This window comes from Psammomys obesus, unplaced genomic scaffold, assembly GCF_907164565.1.
Source record: "Psammomys obesus unplaced genomic scaffold, mPsaObe1.curated_primary_1811, whole genome shotgun sequence".
Taxonomy (NCBI): Eukaryota; Metazoa; Chordata; class Mammalia; order Rodentia; family Muridae; genus Psammomys; species Psammomys obesus.
In genome coordinates, this window is record NW_026596051.1 from 30,745,955 (window position 1) to 30,767,976 (window position 22,022).

A 22,022-nucleotide genomic window follows, 5' to 3' on the forward strand; every position below is an offset into this window, starting at 1 on the left:
GTCTTACTAAATTGCTTAGCTACGTGCAAACCTGTGATTTGTTCACTTAACCTCCTGAGTAGCTAGGGTAGTAGATAACACTGTTAAGCTCTACAAGGATTTGGTGTTTACAAAACATATTATCACGAATTCAGAGTAAAGCAGTAATGTGAGGTCAGAGCTGCCTTTCAAAGGTTACACTGAATAAAATAACTATAGAATTTTCTTTTGACAATATTATCAGTCAATGTGTTTTAAAATCTAAATTTTTAGAATGCATGGATATAGTTGTAGCACATCCTGATTATCTTCAGGATTATATTTTTGAGGAAAAAAGAAAGGGGGGATGTAGTTCTCAGTTTGTCTTTTATTATATTTTAATTTCCAATTCTAGCCAAAAACTAAAAGTCTTGTTAACTTTTTAAAAATTATTTTATACACAATGCTACATTGCATTTTATTCTACCAAACTCTGTAGGTAAATTGCCTTAACTCCCAGTGGCTTTGATCTGCCCACAGTTGAAGTTGGCAAGTCAAAACTACATCACTTATATGGAGCAAACATCACCACTTTGCAAAGAATTAACAAGGATGGTTTCCTGGGACACCGTATCTAACAAACAGGTTCCACAGGACTTTGTGTCATTCTAAGACAAGTTATTAGTAAGACTTAATGGAAACAATTTTAAACAAGGAGAGGTTGCCTTTAACAAAGGGCTTGATTCTTAAGTATTTTCTAATACTAGCAATTAGGTTGCATACTCTCAAGGGTACGCCTTGCTGGAATCTAGATGGACTGATTTGAAGGCCCACGGCTTTTACCAGTCAGCAATTCACGAGCTCATTTTATAGCTGTATGTAGTTGAGCTGAAAACAGGTTAAGTCAGAGTGTGGGCTATTACTCCCTCTTATAAATAATTGCACACTGTGGGAAGCATAGCTGCAGTAAGAAAATGGTCTTGAAAACCAAACAAGAGGAAGCTGGTGGAGAAAATCTTTACTGAGAATTGTTGTTTGGACAATTGTAATATTACTGCAATTCCATTTTCTTATTACTAAGCTAACAGAGCTGGTTTTACTTTTCGTGCTTTATTATACACTCTATAAATCTCTTGAATTGCTTTGAGATATTTTTAGAGTATAATATGCCATAAGCAACATTTTCAAAAATACATAATTCTTATCAGCATTTAGAGTCCTAAACATTATAGATACATATATTATGTTTATATATTATCTTTTATATTCTACATATCCTCCCGCACTCCTCATTGTAAAGCCGAATTGATATAATAGACTTTATTGGTCATAAAAGATTTGTGAAATTCTTATTTAAATGTTCCTTCCTGCCTTAAAACAAGAGGACAGATTAATCAGTCATGGTATAGTTTCTAGTTCTAAAGGGTTTAAAAAATAGTAGTTGGAGAAAAGAGGGCATAAAATATCTCCTAGACAGCTACTGTGGCAAATGTATGGTTCTCTTATCTTTTACTTTGATTTCTTTTCTCAGATAAATAATTCAAAGTGTTTCAAAGCCTGTCTTCTCCTTTTAATGCTCAGCACTTCAGTGGCGCTGCCCACATTAACACTGATGGAGGCTCCCTTCCAGGGCCCCGTTCATCCATTGGGAATGTGTATGACCACTTAGGGTCCGCTTAGCTTCAGACTAGCTATTTACTTCGCTCAATTGTGATTTAGTATTAAACCCAAGCAGCTTCAGGGCAAGACTGCCTCCAAACGAGCTCATTTGTTTTGAAACCATACGTACCCAGCTGAATGGCTCTCTTAGAAGAGCTGTGCTACCATTTGTTTTAGTACATCAGCTCTCCAGTGAATAACCTGATTTTGCCTCTTTACATAATATCCTTGGCACTCAGTAATGCCACATTCAATCAGGTATTTTTTTTTTTACTATTTTTATTTGCCTAAATGCTGTTTTCTATAGAATACTGAATAATTAGTAGAAAATAGTAATTATTTTTTTAGAAATATCAAGACTCATATTTATGAAAATTAGAACTGCTTATTGATCATGCAGATATCTGAGTAACATGTTAATGATTTTACACATAACATTTAATTTAATGTTTAATGTCCTTGTAAAGCAGCAATTATTATACCATGTTAGAGATGAGAAGGGGGTGCTTAAATGTTAAGTCCCTTGTTTTACAGCATTTGAAATTAGCCAGATGTAGGAAGACAGCTAATGTGAGATGTTACTTACATTTAGAATTTTAAAAGTTGAACTTGGAGAAACAAAATAGAAGGGTAATTCCACAATTTAGGAGAAATGGAAATGAAAGTTCCTTATATTAAGAATATATAGGGAGGATGTGAGTGTGCTCTGAGATCTGATGTAGAGATAGTGACTTCAGTTAACAGCATCATATATTTGCTAAGAGATAAAACCATAATTATTTTTACTACAAAAGTATAAGAAAATAAGGTAACTACTCAAGGTTTTGTTGTTGTTGTTCTTGCTGTGACAAAACACTTTGACAAAAACAACTTGGAGACAAAAGCATTTACCCTGGTCATAATTCCATGTACAATTCATCATGGCCAGGTGGTTAGGGTGACAGGAGCATGAAGCAAGTGGACGAACCACATCAACTACCCAAAAAGCAGAGAAAACGGTGAATACATGTTTTGTTGAATTCTATCTCTTCATCTGTACAGTCTGGGATCTCAGTCAGGAATGTTACCATCCATCAGGAGTAGGTCTTCTTATTTCAACCTGTGCAGTCCAGAAGATCTCCCATAAACACAACCAGAGGCCCATCTCCCAGACTACTCCTGTCAAGTAGACAATACTAACCACCACAGAGAAGTGATGTCCTTATTGAATGATGGGGCATCTTTTGGGTATATACCTAGAAGTGGTATAGCTAGATATTGAGATAGCACTATTTCTAATTTTCTGAGATAGTGCCAGATTGATTTCCAAAGTGGAAAATGTACAAGGTTACATCCCACCAGCAATGGAGGAGGGTTCCTCTTTCTCCACATCCTCTCCAGAATTCTTCATCCCTTGAGCTTTTGATCTTAGCCATTCTTATGGGTGTGAGGTGAAATCTCAGGGTCATTTTGATTTGCATTCCCCAAATGACTAAGGATGTTGAGCATTTCTTTAAGTGTTTCTCTGCCATTTGATATGCTTCTGCTGAGAATTCTCTGTTTATTTCTGTTCCCCATTTTTTTAATTGGATTACTTGGTTTGTTGGTGTTTAACTTCTTGAGTTCTTTATATATTCTGGATATTAGCCCTGTATCACATATAGGGTTGGTGAAGATCTTTTCCCAGTCTGTAGGCTATCATAACAAACTTTTTGAAGGAAAAAAATCAAAAATTAAAAAAAATAAATAAATAAAATTCACTGTAAAAACAACTCTCCCCCCTTTTTACAAGGCACCATAGAAGAGTTATATAGAGGGATTCCCTTGCTCTCAAAGTATTGTACTATGCTCTACCCATCTTCCTTATGACATGTGAGATCATGCAGTGCTTACAAGATATGAGCAATAGGCATGGTGATATTTAGTGAGGCTACTACCGAATAGTTTCCTGAATACATATGCTTCAGTACCCTAAAAGAGGATGTGATTATTAAGAACTTACTTAGTTCTTCTTGGGGAGATAGCAGATATTCATCATGGATAAGCGATTGTAAGGGTTCAGTGCTGGAGAGAGTAGGGAGGATCTGAAGCTACTTAGAAGGCTGCACCTCATAAAGCACATTTTTTATTGCTGTTTATATCTGAAATCTCAGTGAATTACATCACAAGGAGCTGTAACCATGATTACATGAGAACTACAAGAGCCTGAACAGCGTTACATGTTCTGTAAGAAATTTCTCTAGAGAATCATACAGTCCTAGTTCCTTAATGCCACTGCTGGGTTTTCTATGATCATCACAAGAGCACAGTTTTTAAATGGAAACTTGGCCTACTGGTTATCGAACTGTGTGGTCAGCAACTGAGGAACAAGGCTCTAGTCAAATTCATTAGATCCCACAAGAGACACTTCAAAGTGTATAACAGTGGGTAAGGGCTTGAGCTTTTCCTTCCATAATATCTACACATGTACAGGTTCATAACGATATCATCAGTATCACAGAGATGTAGAATGGAATAATGAGTTTACTGAATGTCTTAGAATGAATAGTAGGATGGGAAAGATGTTCAAAGAGTATAATCTTCATTATTCCAGTCTTCCATCATCATTGGAACTGACACTGTATATAGTCTGTGACAAAATAAAACTCTTACTACTTTTAAAATATCCTTAATGGGGAAGGAGCATAGGAGAAGAAGAAAGAGGGAGGGAAGGTGGGATTGGGAGGGGATGAGGAGGGGACTAAAGGTGGGATACAAAGTGAATAATTAATAAAAATAAAATTAAAAATTAAAAAATATATCCTTAATATTCTTTGTAAATTTGCCAGCCATCGTAGCATATGACCATAGTCCCAGAATTCAGGAAAGAGAGGCAGGATGACTCTCCTTCATAAATCTCCTTAAGGGTGTGAAGGAGTGAGGAAGAAACCGTGGCACAGTAAGCTTCTTTGTATTTGGATTTGGTTTGTTCCTGGTCATGAAGGAGTTAATAATTCCTCTGGCTGTTAGTACAGTGTAGCCTGTGCTGTGCTGCAGACGCCCATTCCTGGGAGGACCATACTGCTGTATATAAGTTTTCCTGTTAAGATGGTGCTATTTTATCCAGATGAAATGCCACGGCGCGGCTTTTTTTTTTTTTTTTTCATGCTATTTTGGCTCAGTCACGTTTGGAACCTTATCTCCTCGTTGAAACAGGTGTGACTGCACTCCAGGATATATCGGGGAGCATTGTGACGTTGACTTTGACGACTGCCACGGCAACAAGTGCAAAAACGGTGCTCACTGCACAGATGCAGTGAATGGGTACACGTGCGTCTGTCCTGAAGGCTACAGGTGAGGACATGCGTACACATTTGTGTTTAGGGAGCTATCTCTAGGGCTCTGGCCCACCTAGTCTAATCTAATTTCTCTTTACGTTTATTAGTGGCTTGTTCTGTGAGTTTTCTCCACCCATGGTCCTCCCTCGCACCAGCCCCTGTGATAATTTTGATTGTCAGAACGGAGCCCAGTGCATCATCAGGATCAGTGAACCAATATGCCAATGTTTGCCCGGATACCTGGGAGAGAAGTGTGAAAAATTGGTCAGTGTGAATTTTGTAAACAAAGAGTCCTATCTTCAGATTCCTTCAGCCAAGGTTCGGCCTCAGACAAACATCACACTTCAGGTGAGAGGTTTCTCTCCAGCAAGCGAGCAGAACTGACTAGAGGACACATTTAGCTGCTCAACACCGTGAAGGAAGAAAATCTTCCCTGCGGGAAAAGCTTCAGAATGTTTCATTTCAATATTTGTATTTTAAAAATAAGTTAGGAGGCAGCATGTTAGTTCACTAAATGGTGGGGGCACCAACGTTTCGTCTACACTTTAAATGAAGGTGTTTCGCTTGTTACCTTTTAAGGCTGTGCCATTTCTTCTCCGCCCATGGGAATTTATCACCTGTAACTCTTCACTCAGAGCCTTGAGGAAGAGGCGTGGAATTAACAAACATTTCTTATGTCTTACCACAAAGACATTTACTATTAATCAAATCATTCGCACCCCTGTGGTGTGAATTATACTCGATTAGGGATAATCAGTGTATTGTATTTGGACAAATTGGGGCTACACCCTTCCTTTCCCTGGTAAGCAAAATTATTTAATATATTTTAGGTTTAAGTGACTTTGGGCCACTTCCTATAGATTTCCCATTTCTTTCAGGGTTTGTTTTGTTTTATTTTGCTTTTTGCCCTGACACTGACAGTACCAGCAAGGCTTTTGAAATTATAGGGCAAGAATTCTGGGAGAGAGGCAGGTTTCCTTTGAGAATCTCTCTTCACACCATCCTCCATCTAGTGCTTACCACATTGAGTAATTGTGTGAGGTACACTCTATTGTAACTTTTAAATTTTAACTTTTACTTAAGTACTTTAACATCCCTCAAAAGAAAAAGAAACATAAAAAGGTAATTATTTTCTATTTCTTCCTGCACATAGCATAAGTGTAAATAATTTTGTATGGGCTTTGAGAATCCGTTTTACTTAATATAGTCACAGTTAGTATATGTGAAGAATAAATCTTCGAGTAGGAGCAAAAAATGAAAAAAAAAATACAGATACATAAAACTTTCCAGCAAAGGCAATTCTGTCATGACATTTAACATATTAAATATTTGTTGCTGTTTTTCTTGAGATTTTATGGATTTATTTGCAACAAAACAATTCAACAGAAATGTTGCCTTTAAGCAGTAACTTCAGCAAACATTTTCTCATACCCACAAGTCAAGCCATCGTGGAAACCCTCCATTCACTTAACAGCCTGTTTCTTTGGAGGGATACATTTATTTGGTTGAGTGTGCATCCTGACGTCAGGGCTACCTCCTAACAGATTGCCACAGATGAAGACAGCGGCATCCTCCTGTATAAAGGTGACAAGGACCACATTGCCGTGGAACTCTATCGGGGGCGCGTCCGAGCCAGCTATGACACCGGCTCTCACCCGGCTTCTGCCATTTACAGGTGAAGATCTCTCACTTACTGGTAAAGGTGAAAAACACTTATTCAATGAAGAACTGCTTCTCTTCTCCAATCCTACATGGGGAGGGGTGGGAATAGCTTAGTGATAGCAGATGGCCTAGATTTTTATGAACTGCTAAAGTAGGGTACCTGAGACCAAGTTAACATGAAAATCAGAGATTTAAGTCTTCATATTTTGCAAACTAGAAAATCCAGGATCAGCGTGCTCATATCTTGCAAAAAAATATAACTTATGGCAGTATCATCCTATGGTAGAAAGAAAAGGGGGTGGAGAGACCACACAGGCTAGAGATAAGGGAAAGTGCTAGTCCATCCCTTCATCAGGGACCCACCCATGCTAACGTACCCATTCCCTGAAGCTTCATGCTATTCCCACACGAGCACAGAGCCCGTGAGTCCTAATTAGCTGGGAGCTTGCCTACCTTTCAGCACTGTTGCATTGGAGGTTATATATTTTATAAATGAATTTAATGGCAATACTCAAGCTGTGGCAGTAGGCTTTATAATAAATAACTCTTAGTACCCATAATCCTCGATCAAGCAGAGAACGTTTCTTCACATGAATGAGCTAGGCAAGTCATAAATGTAGGGAAAGACTACACCCTCATTCTTTCATTTTTAAAAAAGTCTGCATATAACAGTGCTGAAAGGTAGGCAAGCTCCCAGCTAATTACGACACTATAACAAGGAGCCATGATATGGGCAGTGCGGTAGAATTTGGGAGGGAAAGAAAAATCAAACCTCTTCCTACTCAGTTCTCCTTGGATATTGTCATGTAAAAATATTTTCAAAGGCTATTGTTTATTTGTTTACTCAGTATGAACTTTTCTCTCCTTTAAATATTGATTCATATTTAGGTTGGTGTTGTTGATGTTCTTGTTGTTGTTTCCAGACAAGGTTTCTCTATTTAGCCCCTCTGTCCTAGAGCTCATTCTGTACACAGGCTATTCTCCAAGTCAGAGAGCCACCTGCCTCTGCCTCCTGAGTGCTGATGCCAGCATTCCCAGCTTGGTTCACATTTATAATACTCTATTTATGAACAACAACAACAAAAACATATGTAGGCCAAATACACTTGGCTATAGGTGACTGGGCGTTAATTATGACATCAAGCATATTTGTGAATATATACAAATATGCTTTAAAAGCAGTCATAGATCATTGGCTCCTTAATAAACAATTCTGGGAAAGTGGATGCCAATCTCAGCTGTGAATGGAATTTGAACAGTCTTTCTAGTGGTGAGCTAGCCCACTTGGGACTCTTTTTTTTTTTTTTTTTCTTTCTTTTTAGTTACATTTTGTTAACTCTGTGTCCCAGCTGTATCCCGCTCCCTCATTCCCTCCCCAACCCCACACTCCCTCCCTGGTCTCCTCCCTGCCCCTTTCCAAGTCCACTGATAGGGGAGGACCTCCTCCCCTTTCATCTGACCCTGTTTTATCAGGTATCTTCAGGGCTGGCTGCAAAGTCCTCCTCTGTGGCCTAACAGACTGCTCCTCCCGGGGGGGGGGGGGGGGGGGGTCAAACAGCCTGCCCTTGAGATCCTGTTAGAAATAGTCCGTGCTTGGGACTCTTTAAGGCATAGAAACAGGCATATAACTATCGGTTTTCAAGTGGAATACAATGGTTATTTCACCTCCACATGTTGATGAATTACTGCCAACATTTTGTATTATTAGGATTTAAATTACATAGTGTTTCAGCCTGTAAAATGACCTCATAAATTTGTGGTTCATTTTGTTTCAATTATTTTTTTTTCCTTTTGATGACAATGGTACAATAGAGAACTCTGCCAAACCATATTAAATATTCTTGGGTTGGCATATTAAATTAACAGTCACTTAAAATATACCAAAATATTTCTATATAAGTTGAAGGAACCCAAGCTATTTTCTCAAATGAAGGCATACTGGAAAAGGATTTTTATATTTCTTTGAGTCTAATGTTTATTGCCATGTTTTTGTCTCAATTAAAAAATAGCACATGTCCTGTGACAGTTATAAAAAAAATATTATGTTGAGTATTCTGTATTTAAAACTAAAAACTTGTGTTCCCTTTAGAACATTATATTCTAGAGACATGTTAACAGGTCTGGACAAACAGGTTCTACTTAATTCCTGTACTTCAAATTGTACAAGTTGGGAGAGCTATTACATTATTTTTTAATTTAATTTAATTTTAATTACACTTTATTTACTTTGTATCCCCCCTCTAGTTCCCTCCTTCCTCCTCTCCCAATCTCTCCATTCCTCCACCTTCTCCATGCATGCCCCTTCCCAAGTCCACTGATAGGGGAGGTTTTCTTTTTCTTCCTTCTGATCCTAGTCTGTTAAGTCTCACCAGGAGTGGCTGCATTGTCTTCCTCTGTGGCCTGGTAAGGCTGCTCCCCCCTCAGGGGGAGGTGATCAAAGAGCAGGCCAATCAGTTCATGGAAAGGATCATCCTGAGTGAGCTATCCCAGAAGCAGAAAGACACACATGGTATATACTCACTCACTCATATAGACATATAATATAGGATAAACCTACTACAATCTGTACACCTAAAGAAACTAATCTAGAAGGAGGTCTCTGGCTAAAATGCTCAATCCCCATTGCGGAAGGCAAAGAGGTTGGACACCAGAAGAAGAAAACAGGAAACAATTTAGGAGTCTCCCACAGTGGGCCTCTGAAAGGCTCTGCCCTGCAGACTATCAAAGTAGATGTTTAGTGTCTGCTTTGAAACACTGCTAGGTAGAGTCTTTCAGATGCCTTTTGCGGTAGACTCCTGTCATACGTTCAATGCACATCCCATTTGTCTTTCTAAATGAGGATTGATCATCTTCGCCCGTGTCTGCTTTCTTGATTATCTTCTTTAGGTGTGTAGATTTCATTATGTTTATCATATCTTGTAGGTCTATATAAGCGAGTATATACCTACCATGTTTGTCTTTCTCCTTCTGGAATACTTCACTCAGAATGATCTTTTCTAGATCCCACCATTTACCTAGCAGTGTTTCAAAGCAGACACTAAGACTCATAACCAACCCCTCGGCAGAGTGCAGGGAATCATATGAAAGAAGGGGAGTTAGTATGATATGGAAAGGATAGGAGCTCTACAAGGACCAAATATATGCGGGCACAGGGTCTTTTCTGAGACTGACACTCAACCAAGGACCATCTATGGATATAACCTAGAACTTCTGCTTGGATGTGGCCTGTGGTAGCTCAGTAACCAAGTAGTTTTCCAAAGTAAGGGGAACAAGTACTATTTCTAACAGGTTCTCCCCCCCCCCAGGGGAGGAGCAGTCCTGTTAGGCCACAGAGGAAGACTTTGCACCCAGCCCTGAAGATACCTGATAAAACAGGGTCAAATGAAAGGGGAGGAGGTCCTCCCCTATCAGTGGACTTGGAAAGGGGCAGGGAGGAGACCAGGGAGGGAGTGTGGCGTTGGGGAGGGAATGAGGGAGCGGGATACAGCTGGGACACAGAGTTAACAAAATGTAACTAATAAGAAAAATAAAATTTAAAAAAAATACTGTAAAAAAAAAAAAAGCAGATGTTGAGACTTAGGGCCAAACTTTGGGCAGAATGCAGATATTTTATAATTTAAAATGACAAGCAAAAATCATATAAAGTTTGGGTATTCTATTACATTAACTTATAATACTTGAATATTAAGAAAATTAATAATATCCTTAGGACAAAAAGGTAAAAAGACAGGGAGGAAAGAAAAAATCGGGAAATATTAGCAAGGAATTGAGAGATTATCAAGTTATAATAGTCCCTTTTAATAAAAGGGGGAGGCCGGCTGTGGTGGTACATGCCTTTAATCCCAGCATTTAGAAAGCAGAGGCAGGTGGATCTCTGTGAGTCCAAGGCCAGCCTGATCTACATAGGAAGTTCCAGAACAGTCAGAGCTACATAATAGAGAAACCCTATCTCAAAAAAAAAAAAAATGTTTTAAAATATGACCAATGGCAGAGAAGAGTAAAGAAACAGTTTTCCCCCTGTCAAGGTGGTCTAACTAGGCCACAGAGAAGAGGACCCAGCCAGTCTTGATGACCTTATAGGCTAGGGTCACATAGCCTAGGGAGGAGGACCTCCCTATCAATGGACTAGGGGAAAGACATGGAGGGGAAAGAGGGAGAGAGAGTGGGAGATGGAGGAATTGAAGGAGGGGCTACAGCCAGGACACAAAGTGAATAAATTGTAATTAGAAAAAGGAAAGAGATATTTGTATTCTATGCAGTTGCATGAGGTAAAGATAGACATAAAAAGGTAGGATGGGTGGACGTATGATTCCTACACAAATGCCATTGCACCTTCTTTTGAGTTCTGAACCATGTAGATGTCATTAGCACTCAAATGGAATTTTGCAGTAATAATAAAATGACTGTACCCTAAAAACTGTCTTAGACACATTTAATCACCTGTCTGGTCTTCACCTAAGAATGCAGACAATAAGTATTTGTGCTGTCTTCTGGGATTATACTGAGAAGTAAAATAAGTAAATAGCCAAACAATTAATATAAGTTAGTAAATAATAATAGTAACCAGCATCATAGATTCAAAATTCCCTCAAATTACTTTTAAAAACATTCCAGTACAAAGATGTTTCCATCACACTTTTTATTTAGGGGCTGTTTTCTTGGCGTCAGTGTTAGGCTGGGTTTCTGTTTAATCCTCTGTTTTTTTTCTTACATGTTCATGTTCACTTTGCAGTTTAATGCTGCTCTAATATTCTGGCTTATCTTCAAAGGTCAGAGAATGGCACAGGCTTCGTGTTTGTTCCTCTCTTTCTGGAAGTCATGAGAGAAAGGTGCTATTTCTGCATTTCTTTAGTAAGAATCCATCAATAGCACCATTGCAATTAGCTCCTGTGAGTTGCTTAATAGTCAGTTAAATTAAATTTTCAAATTATATTTTTATTCAACTCTACATCACATTATTAAAGAAATAGACTGATGCTTTAAAAGTGTAATTAAATATTCTTATTTTAGATAACTGTCTTTTTTGTGTTTGCTTTCCTTGCTGTGATTTATGATATATAAATATTACTTTTCTTTTTTAGTTTTATTTTTTATTACAATTTATTCACTTTGTATACCCGCTGCAGCCCCTCCCTCATCTCTTCCTAGTCCCAACCAGCCTCTCCCTTCTCCCCCTATGCCCTTTCCCCTGATAGAGGAGGACTTCCTCCCCTTCTATCTGACCATAGCAAGCTAAGTTTTCTATATTATGTATTACTTAATGTTCCATGAGAAAATTGCATATGGAAATTAATTTTTATATCAAGAACACCTTATCATTTGATTTCTTTCTCCTCAACTTTGATAAAAGGTGATTTTATTTTGGAATATTAGAAAAAAACAATCCTATCACCAGTTATTTTTCCTTTTTCCTTATTATTATTTTTTACAATTTATTCACTTTATATCCTGCCTAGAGCCCCCTCACTCATCCCTTCCTTGTCCCACCCTCCCTTACTCTTCCCCTGATACCATGTCCACTGATAGGAGAGGTCCTTCTCCCCTCCTATGTGACCCAAGCTTATCAGGTCTCATCAGGACTGTCTGGGTCCTCTTCCTCTGTGGACGGATAAGGCCCCCTCGCCAGGGAGAGGTGATCAAAGAGCAGGCAACCAACTTCATGCCAGTGACTGCCAGTGCTCCTCTTACTAGGGCACCCCCATGGAGACTGAGCTGCCCATGATCTACATCTCAGCAGGGGTCCTAGGTCTTCTCCATGTATGATCCTTGGTTGGAGTATCAGTCTCTACAGGCTCCCCTGGGCCCAGGTATTTTGTTTCTGTTGTTCTCTTTGTGGAGTTCCTGTCCACTCCAGGTCTTTCTATCTCCCTCTTCTTCCATAAGGATTCTGACACTCTGCCCAATGTTTGCCTATGAGTCTCAGTATCTCCTTCCATACCTTGGTGTGTAGAGTCTTTCAGAGGTCCTCTGTGGAAAGCTCCTGTCCTGTTCCTTGTCTTCTCCTACTTCTGATGTCTATTCTCTTTGTGTTTCTGAATGAGGATGAGCATCTTCCCTAGGGGTCTTCCTTGCTGTTTAGCTTCTTTTTTTTGTTTTAACTCAAATTGTTCTGTATTTTAAACATAAAAATTCACTAATCAGAGATGCTATCAATCCCCTTGGCAACACCTGCCCCCTATTCAGACATTTTTTCATATAAACTTACCATGGACTCCAAGTCAGAAGCTAAAGCATACATGGAGAATCTTGGAATACAAAATGTAAGTGAAACAAATTTTCTTGTTTTCCCCTTTTTAAAACTTTAAAAATAATTAATATTTGAATTAATTTTTTTAGTATTAATCACAGGTTATTTACTTTGTATCCCAGCCGTACCCCCCTCCCTCATTCCCTCCCAATCCCACAATCCCTCCCTCATCTCCTCCCTGTCCCTTTCCAAGTCCACTGCTAGGGGAGGACCTCCTCCTCTTCCATCTGACCCCAGGTATTTTCAGGACTGACTGCAATGTCCTCCTCTGTGGCCTAGCAAGGCTCTTCCTCCCTCAGGGGGTGGGGGGGGGCTGGTAAAGGAGCCAGTGATTGAGTTCATGTTTGAAATAGTTCCTTTTCCCCTTACTAGGATACCCACTTGGATACTGAGCTACCATGGGCTACATCTAGGTTATATCCATACATGGTCCTTGGTTGGAGAAACAATCTCCTAAAGGGCCCCTGTGCCCTGATATATTTTGTCCTTGTAGAGCTCCTGTTCTCTCCTGGTCATATTAACTCCCCCTTTTATCATATGATTCTCTGCACTCTGCTGAAAATTTGATTATGAGTCTCAGCATCTGCTTTAATGTGCTGCTAGGTAGAGTCTTTCAGAGGCCCTCTGTGGTAGGCTCCTGTCCTGTTACTTGTTTTCTCCTACTTCCAATGTCCATCCCATTTGTCTTTCTAAGTGAGGATTGATCATCTTACCCTGGGACCTCCTTCTTTTTTTTCCCCCCCTTTTATTAAACTACATCAGTTTCTACTTATAAATTGAGACAACTGAGATGTTCAGCAGAAAGGAGAACTAGCTGCTCCACCAGAGATTTGCCAGCACCCATACTAGGAAAACCTAGAACCACTGTACCTCAGCTCCCAATCTTTACTGCCTTTTGCCTCTGCAGACACCTATATTTGTGAGAATATTGCAATCTACATACACATAATTTATAAATATAAATACTAAAGTTTTAAAAAAATACTAGGAAATAGTTAACATACATTTATGGGTATTGTAAAAGCACAAGATGTAGTACTTTTATTTCTTTTTTCGGTGCAAATAAAGTAACATGTTTTACCATTTTTTTTTCTTACATTATCAAAGAAGACTGTGGCCTCCTACAGGGGTGTGTAGATTCCCACATCCAGAATACAAGGAGTAGGGGGAGACCATGCTGCGGTCCCCACTCATTTCTGACTCTGGGGTCTCCAGGGTCTGAAATTAAGCCTTACAAACTTCCAGGCAATGTTGTGTTCCTTGAGAAAAACTTGTTTGAGTAGAACCATTTAAACTTTGTTTGGAGAGCTCATGACATGCATCTCTTCCCATGCCTTAGACCTAATATATATAAAGCCTGATGGTGTTTTGATATCAGCCAGGTCCACAAGAGTTCTATCACAGCAGTCATCAAATGCTACAAATACAGGTTCATTTTCCCCAAAGGTTGCTTGTTTAACATTTGCTAACACCACACAATCTATCGGATCTGATCTGCAACAATAGATATGAGCTATGTAACAAATGATGAAATGCAAGTTCTGGCCATATATCTGCTTTTTAGATTTAGAGAATGACATATAGAAGGATTACCCAGTTTCACAAGATGGAGGAGAAATAGATGAGACAGAGGAAGAAAAGGAAATAGGGAGGAAGGGGAAAATGTACAAACAGAGGTGAGAGAAGGACTAGAAGAACCTCAGCACGGACGGCACAGTAAAGATGACTTCCTGTGGACATGGACAGAATGTTTGCATCCTTTTTCCAAAGATATACATTCAGCTGTTCTTACATCCCATCTGAGAAGCTCTGTTGGTCTTTTTGAGGAGCTCCTATCACAGCTTCTGTAAGGCATGGTTTTCTTATAACCATCTTCTTTGCAAACTCTCAAATAAACAAAATCTCAGGTAATAGATGATGGAAGTGAACCTAAATTACATATTAACATTAATAAATAAAATTGATGTTCCTCCTTGAATGGGGTAAACTTAAGTGGCTCAGTGGCTACTTTTTGTAAGGAACATCTATATCGTTCCCTTGGGAAATGAAGAAAGGAAGTTTATCAACACTTATCATGACCCCAGAGTGTACTGTGCATTGCAGCTGGGCCTGGAGGGAAGTGACTGATGGATTGCAAAGTCAATGGCAGCTCAGTCAGTCTTACAGTGGCAATGCTGGGTGTCAATCATGCTTTTATCTGAAAAGAATATATAGGTACAGCATTCTTCAGCAGGTCCATTGCATCCCATACTAAAGAAGACAGCATGAAACAACAATTTAAATTTAGAATATTTTCAGACAGACATAGTCTCTTTTGATCCTGTTATACAATACCCTCTTAACGAAAAAATGACAATGAAGTCATTAATTTTATGAACATTTTAAATGGCTGAGATCATTCTTTGCATCATTCTAAAATTATATAAATAGAATTAGCCTCAGTAGTAAATTTTATCAGATATTTATCAAATTAGACACTATACTGATACTGTTAAGTGAAAGAAAAATCTTACTGTGAATGTCACTCATAATTTGAAAATAACATCTAGGCACAGGTTGCAAAAAGACATACTAATATGCTTTTGTGTAACCTCCAGACCTCATGGTGAGATTACTCTCTTTATTTTGTTTTTGGTTTGGTTTTTTACATTTTAGTTATTTTTATTAGATGTGCCAATTTCTACAATCCTCATATAAATTTAAAAGATACATTAAAATGTAACTATCCTTGGTTATTTGGGAGAGCTGAGGATTGCAGCATAACCAAGATGCTTAACAAAATATTACAAGCTTATTATTGGCAAAGTAATTTTCATTTAAAAGGTGTGGTATGCATGTAATTCAGGATAACCATACTAAAATCCACAGACCTAAAGAAGGTAAACGACAAGCGAACCCTAGAGAGGATGCTTAATTCTCATTCAGAAGGGCAAATACAATAGACACTGGAAGCATTTGAAGAGAGGTAAGAGGATGGGAGCCTACCATAGATATCCTCTGAAAGACTCCATCAAGCAGGGGATCAGAGCAAATGCTGAGACACACAGCCAAACTTTGGGCAGAGCACAGGGAGTCATAGGAAAGAGTGAGGGAATAGAAGGACCCAGAGGGGACATGAGCTCCATAGGAAGACCAAGAAAGCCAACAAATCTGGGCCCAAGGGTCCCTGCAGAGACTGATGCAGGATCCAAGGAGCTTGCATGGAGAGGACTAGACCCCCTGCTCAGATGTAGCTCATAGGTAGTAAGGGGAGCAAGGGCTGTCTCTAATTCTGTTGCCCACTATTTGATCACTTTTCCCTGGTGGGAGGACATTACCAGGTCACAGAGGAAGAGGATGCAGGCAGTCCTAGTAAGACTTGATAGGCTGGGCTCAGATGTAGAGAACAAAGTCTCCCCTCTTGTGAGGACTAGGGAAGGGGAAGAGGGGAGAAGAAGGAAGGAGGGAAGAACCAGAGGAGATGAGGAAGGAGGCTACAATTGGGATATAAAGTGAATAAATTATTTTTAATTTTTTTTAAAAAACATCAAAAATGAAAAAATATAAATCGTGCCCTGATAATCAGAAACATAGATGCACAAGGCAAACATCCTTGTTCCAGATCTGTCTGGCTGCCAGCTAGCTGTGTCAACTTTGGCAACAAGATGTTCGGCTCTTATGAGTCTTAAGAAAACTATAAGAATGTACATAATGTTTGTAAGCAGTAATTCGCTCATTCTAAGTGTCAATTATTGCCCTTATTATTAATATCTCTCTAAAGAAGAACTGGTCACACCTACTCTAGTCCAAGTGTTTCATTTTAGAAATAGGAAAAGTGAAGCAAGCTATACCTATAGGCATTATTCTTAATGCTGTCCCTGAACATTCCAGGCTCCTCAATAAAATGTATCTTTGATAAGTCATCTCTAAATATGCCTGAAGCCTACCAGTTATAACCATCACCTAGGGCTGTAACTAACAATTCCTGTTACCTTTAATCTATCTCACTTATGTTTACATAACTTCTGCTTATTGAGCATTTTCAATTTATTATATATTCATGTGACCACTTGAACGTATACAGAAATAAATAATATATGATCCTTACTTTAAAGTAACTTACAATTTATTTTGCATTAAAGATGTAAAACTCAAAAACAAATAGAATAAGGAACAAAAAAAAGAAAATCATGGAGAAGTGAGTTGCTGATGAAATGACCTAATCTCATGCTTCGCAGCTGGAAGACTGCATTAAGGAGCATAAAAAGTTAAAAGTCTTGAGCCACTCAATTTTACTGCACCAAACACTATCATTAGCAATGACATGTCTGGATTGATTGTCTAAAATCAATATGTGACCAAGAGCCTGTTCCTCAGTATATGTGGCCTTTTCTTTGCAATTTTAAAGAGAACATAAAAGTGCTTCTGTATTAATATTTATAATCTAATTAAGGCTAGTGTTTGTAGAGCATCTGTAGAAAACAACCTCAAGTTGTGTGTGACCTCAGGGGAAGCATCAGTTGGCTATGACCTTTGCTGCATATGCTCACTGATTTTGTTATGTTCATCTCTATTTTAGTAATTCAGTTGGATAACTTTTGGTAGCCTGAATAAGATGTACCTCAAAGATGATATTTTTTGTTGTTGTTGGCCTTTTAGCATTGTCTTGCAATTGACATCATAAAATTAGCTAAATTTAAAAAAAAAATAAGATTTGAAACTAGTTTGTTTGCATGTTTTTGCTGCTGAATGTGATAATGATGCTAATATCTGATATTTGTCTGGGTTACGCTACACATGCTTGTAAAGTTATTTTATCTTGACATAGAATTAACTATGAGAGGCGAGAATATTTACAGCACTCACCAGGGAGAACCAGAGTGTATTTTCATAAAGTAACTTGTGGAAGATTTTATAAAATAATTCATCTAACATTTAATAACTACAGAAGCAGAACTCAAATTTAAATTTATTCCACTTTAACCAAGTGCTAAAATTAAAATTCAGCATTTTTGTTTGAAATAGGGTCATTTTCTTAATTATTTTTTATTGCTTGAAATTAAAATATAATTACCAAAATTTCCAGTTCTAGGGGATTCAGTGCTTTCTTCTGACCTCTGCATGCACTAAGAACAGTTTCATGCCAAGATTGACATGTAGGAAAAACAATCATATACATAAAATCAAACAGTTCCTAAAAATGTTTAATAAAACATAATTACATCATTCCCTCCCTTCCCATTCCTACCTAAATCCTTTCCATGTTGTAGTTCCTTGCTTTTCCAAATTCATGGCCTCTATTTCTTTAATTGCTGACATATTTTTTTTTCATTCATAAATGTATAACTACTAATGTATACTTAGTGTGGAAAATGTTTCATATATGTATATATATATATATATGATTCCAGGCTGACCACTTGATATTGGATAAACAGTTGTGAAGGTCTTCCCTGGGGAAGGTTATTTTTCAATCTTTAGTTGCCTGCAGTTATTTTTATTGGGGTATTTGGGTATGGCCATGTGAGATTTTTTAATTAAATTTTTATTTTCTATATTAATTACAGTTTATTCACTTTGTATCCCAGCTGTAGCCCCCTCTTTCCTCCCCTCCCAATCCCACCCTCCCTTCCTCATCTCCTATGCCTCTCTCCAAGTCCATGGATAAGGGAGGTTCTCATCCCCTTCCATCTAACCCTAGCCTATCAGGTCTCATCAGGACTGGCTGCATTGTTCTTCCCTGTGGCCTGGCAAGGCTACTCCCAGATAAGGGGGAGGCAGTCAAAGAGCCAGCCACTGAGTTCATGTCTGAGACAGTGCCTGTTCCCTTTACTAGGGACCCTGGGCTCACAGCTATAAATATAAGAAATTTTTCCCTTTCCATATTAGCATGTCTATTGATATAGTCCTTGCTCCAGTCATGGTCCATCGAGACACCATGTTGTTTAGATTTCATGAGTGTAACTTTTCTATCATTTAAAAAACAATAGTCGCATACTGTTCCTCTGATTTACACTTTCTCTGGCCCCTCCTCTGGCTCCTGTTCTCACAGTCTTAGGTAAAATGTTGCAGATGAATCAGTTGTTGCTTAGCATGACAACATGACATGTTCTTTGAATTTTGATAAATTCTCATTTTTCGTAATGCCTATCTGTTGAAAAGAGAAATTTATTTGATAAGAGGTAAAAGTTATCCATTCTTCAACTGAGGGGCATCTAGGCTGTTTCCAGCTTCTGGCTATTACAAACAAGGCTGCTACACACATGTTTGAGCAAATGTCCTTGTTGTGTACTTGAGCCTCTTTTAGATATATGCCTAGGAGTGATATAGCTGGATCTTGAGGAAGCGCTATTCCTAGTTGTCTGAGGAAGCGCCAGATTGATTTCCAGAGTGGTTGTACAAGTTTACATTCCCACCAGCAGTGAAGGAGGGTTCTCCTTTCCCCACAACCTCTCCAGCATGTGTTGTCACTTGAATTTTTGATTGTAGCCATTCTGATGGGTGTAAGGTGAAGTTTTAGGGTTGTTTTGATTTGCATTTCCCTTATGACTAAGGACTTTGAACATTTCTTTAAGTGTTTTCTGCCATTCGATAGTCCTCTCTTGGGAATTCTCTGTTTAGCCCTGTACTCCATTTTTTAATTGGATTACTTGTTTTGTTGCTGTTTAACTTCTTGAGTTCTTTATCTACACAATGGAATATTACTCAGCAATAAAAAACAAGGAAATCATGAAATTTTCAGGTAAATGGTGGGATCTGGAAAAGATTATCCTGAGTGAGCTATCCCAGAAGCAGAAAGACACACACAGTACATACTGACTCATATAGACATATAATATAGGATAAACCTATTAAAATCTGTACACCTAAAGAAACTAATCAAGAGGGAGGACACAGTTCAGTATCCAAGTGGGTTCCATTGTACTAGGAACAGAGACTGTCTCTGACGTGAACTGATTGGCCGGCTCTTTGATCACCTCCCTCTGAGGGGTAAGCAGCATTACCAGGCCACAGAAGAAGACAATGCAGCCACTCCTGATGAGACCTAATTGACGAGGATCAGAAGGAAGGCAAAGAAGACCTCCCCTATCAGTGGACGTGGGGAGGGGCATGCATGCAGAGGGTGGAGGAAGGGAAGGAATGGGGCGGGAGGAGGGAGGGAACCACAGGGGAGATACAAATGAATAAAGTGTAATTAATAAAAAAAGAGGTAAAAGTTACATTTCTCTAAAGATATAAGGATACATATTTATAATGTAGTCAGGGATTATTATCCTAGTATAGGCAAGTGGAGGTTGTAGAGTCTCCTCTTGGATCCATGATGCCACTAGTCCTGGGTAGTTTGCTAGGTTTCCAGTACCAGGCATTATTTCCCTCTGTGGGGAGGATCTTACAAACAACTAGAGATCTGTTGGTTACCACCACAATACTTACGGCACTATGGCACTTTCAGGATAATAGTGGCATGCTGGTTGTTGCTGGAATCCATAGGCCTTAGATCCTCTGTATCCTGTGTCATAAATGCATGGTGGAAGAAACTCATTTGTAAACGTAATAGCACAGTAAAACCTTATTTAGGCAGTAAATTATCTCCTTTCTGATTTTAATATTGCTCAATGTTGAGGTAATTAAAGGTGGAGAAAGAACAGTATTTGCCACATCTAACTAATTTTTACTTTAATTTCTCTGTGTGTGTGTGTGTGTGTGTGTGTGTGTGAGAGAGAGAGAGAGAGAGAGAGAGAGAGAGAGAGAGATCTATGGTGTTTGCAAGTCTGTGCTCATATAACTGTGTCTGTGTTTATGTTAGCTACACGGTAAAGCCAAGTATCGTCCTCCGTGGCGCTCTGAATCCCTCACTGAACTGTATGTAGCTCACTGATTCAGATAGGAGTACAGAAACTGATGGCATCAGCCAAAGACAATGCCTAGAGAGGTTGTAGACTCCCTGCTCAGATGTAGCCCATAGACAGCTCAGTCTCCATGTGGGTTCCCTAGCAAGGGAGAAGAGACAGTCTCAGACATGAACTTGGTTGCCTACTCCTTGATTACTTCTCTATGTTAAACACTTTATTCAATCTATTAATCCCAGCTCTCAACTGAACAAAGATTTCTTCATGATAATATGGTTCAAGTGGCCTTTCTCCAAAATTAAACATGAAATTGAAAACATATTTATCAAATTTGAGAAAGTACAGAGACCCTATCAAGTTGGTTCTTGTATTCGTCTGCAAACTTAACTCTGATGGGTGCTAACGCGCTGACTCATACTGTAGATGCCAGCAATGCTGTAGTCTCCAGAGGAGGTGAAGGCTTCTTTTTAATACCACTTGGAGTTGTAGACTATCTCTCGATAAATAGAACTTTTACATCCTCCAAAAGTAAAGTTATCACTTGTGATTTGCATAAATGGAATCAGTGTGGCTGGGTAATGAGTGTTCTTCTCCATTTCTCTCAGTGGGAGAACAGATTTATTTTGTGTCCAGATCCTGAGAAATTAATTGTATCTTTAAAAGCCAGTTTCCTTAATATCTGCTACGAATATCTTCTCTGAAGCTGGGTTTCTCAGAGTTTGTATTTTTACTATGTTTCAAGTTGCTTCTTTTTTCTCCCCCCTTCCATTGCAGTGTGGAGACAATCAATGATGGAAACTTCCACATCGTGGAGTTACTGACTCTGGATTCCAGTCTCTCCCTTTCTGTGGATGGAGGAAGCCCTAAAATCATCACCAACTTGTCAAAACAATCTACCCTCAATTTTGACTCCCCACTCTATGTAGGAGGTGAATTCCCTTCCAAATCTAGAGGTCTTCCAACTCTGTGCTTATCCTGCTAGATTAGATCTGAAGTTATTGGTCCCTGGTACCATGATCTTTGACACTTATTTGTCACTGGAATTGACTAATAAGCATAAAACAGAAAGAGGTGGATGTGTCTGTTAAGGGACCATTTGGTCGTCCTGGTTCTGTGTTTAACTCAGTGTGTCATCAGGTCAGAAAGGGGTATTAGTTATTGATCTATGACATGCTAGCTAAGTAATTTATATACAGTGTCATTAATTTTATATCTGCCCACAGAAGCAGAAAAATGGTTAGAGATCAAGTTGGAAAATGATAAAAATAGAAATTGGAAGACTGCTCGGTCTATAAAGTGCTCAATGGCCTGAGCTAAAATACCCGGAATCCACATAAAATACCAGGCATCATGGTATACTACCATCTCAGT

General features: G+C 38.7%; 1 protein-coding gene across 1 annotated transcript in view; it reads left to right on the plus strand.

Moving 5' to 3' along the window:
• The window catches only part of Slit2 (slit guidance ligand 2), a 104,623-nt gene that overhangs the window by 72,744 nt on the left and 9,857 nt on the right, over positions 1-22,022 (plus strand). Inside the window, exons 23-26 of the mRNA XM_055624092.1 lie at positions 4,792-4,929; positions 5,021-5,261; positions 6,458-6,588; positions 21,426-21,580. Coding sequence (XP_055480067.1) covers positions 4,792-4,929; positions 5,021-5,261; positions 6,458-6,588; positions 21,426-21,580 — 665 coding nt within the window. The remainder of the gene's footprint in view (positions 1-4,791; positions 4,930-5,020; positions 5,262-6,457; positions 6,589-21,425; positions 21,581-22,022) is intronic.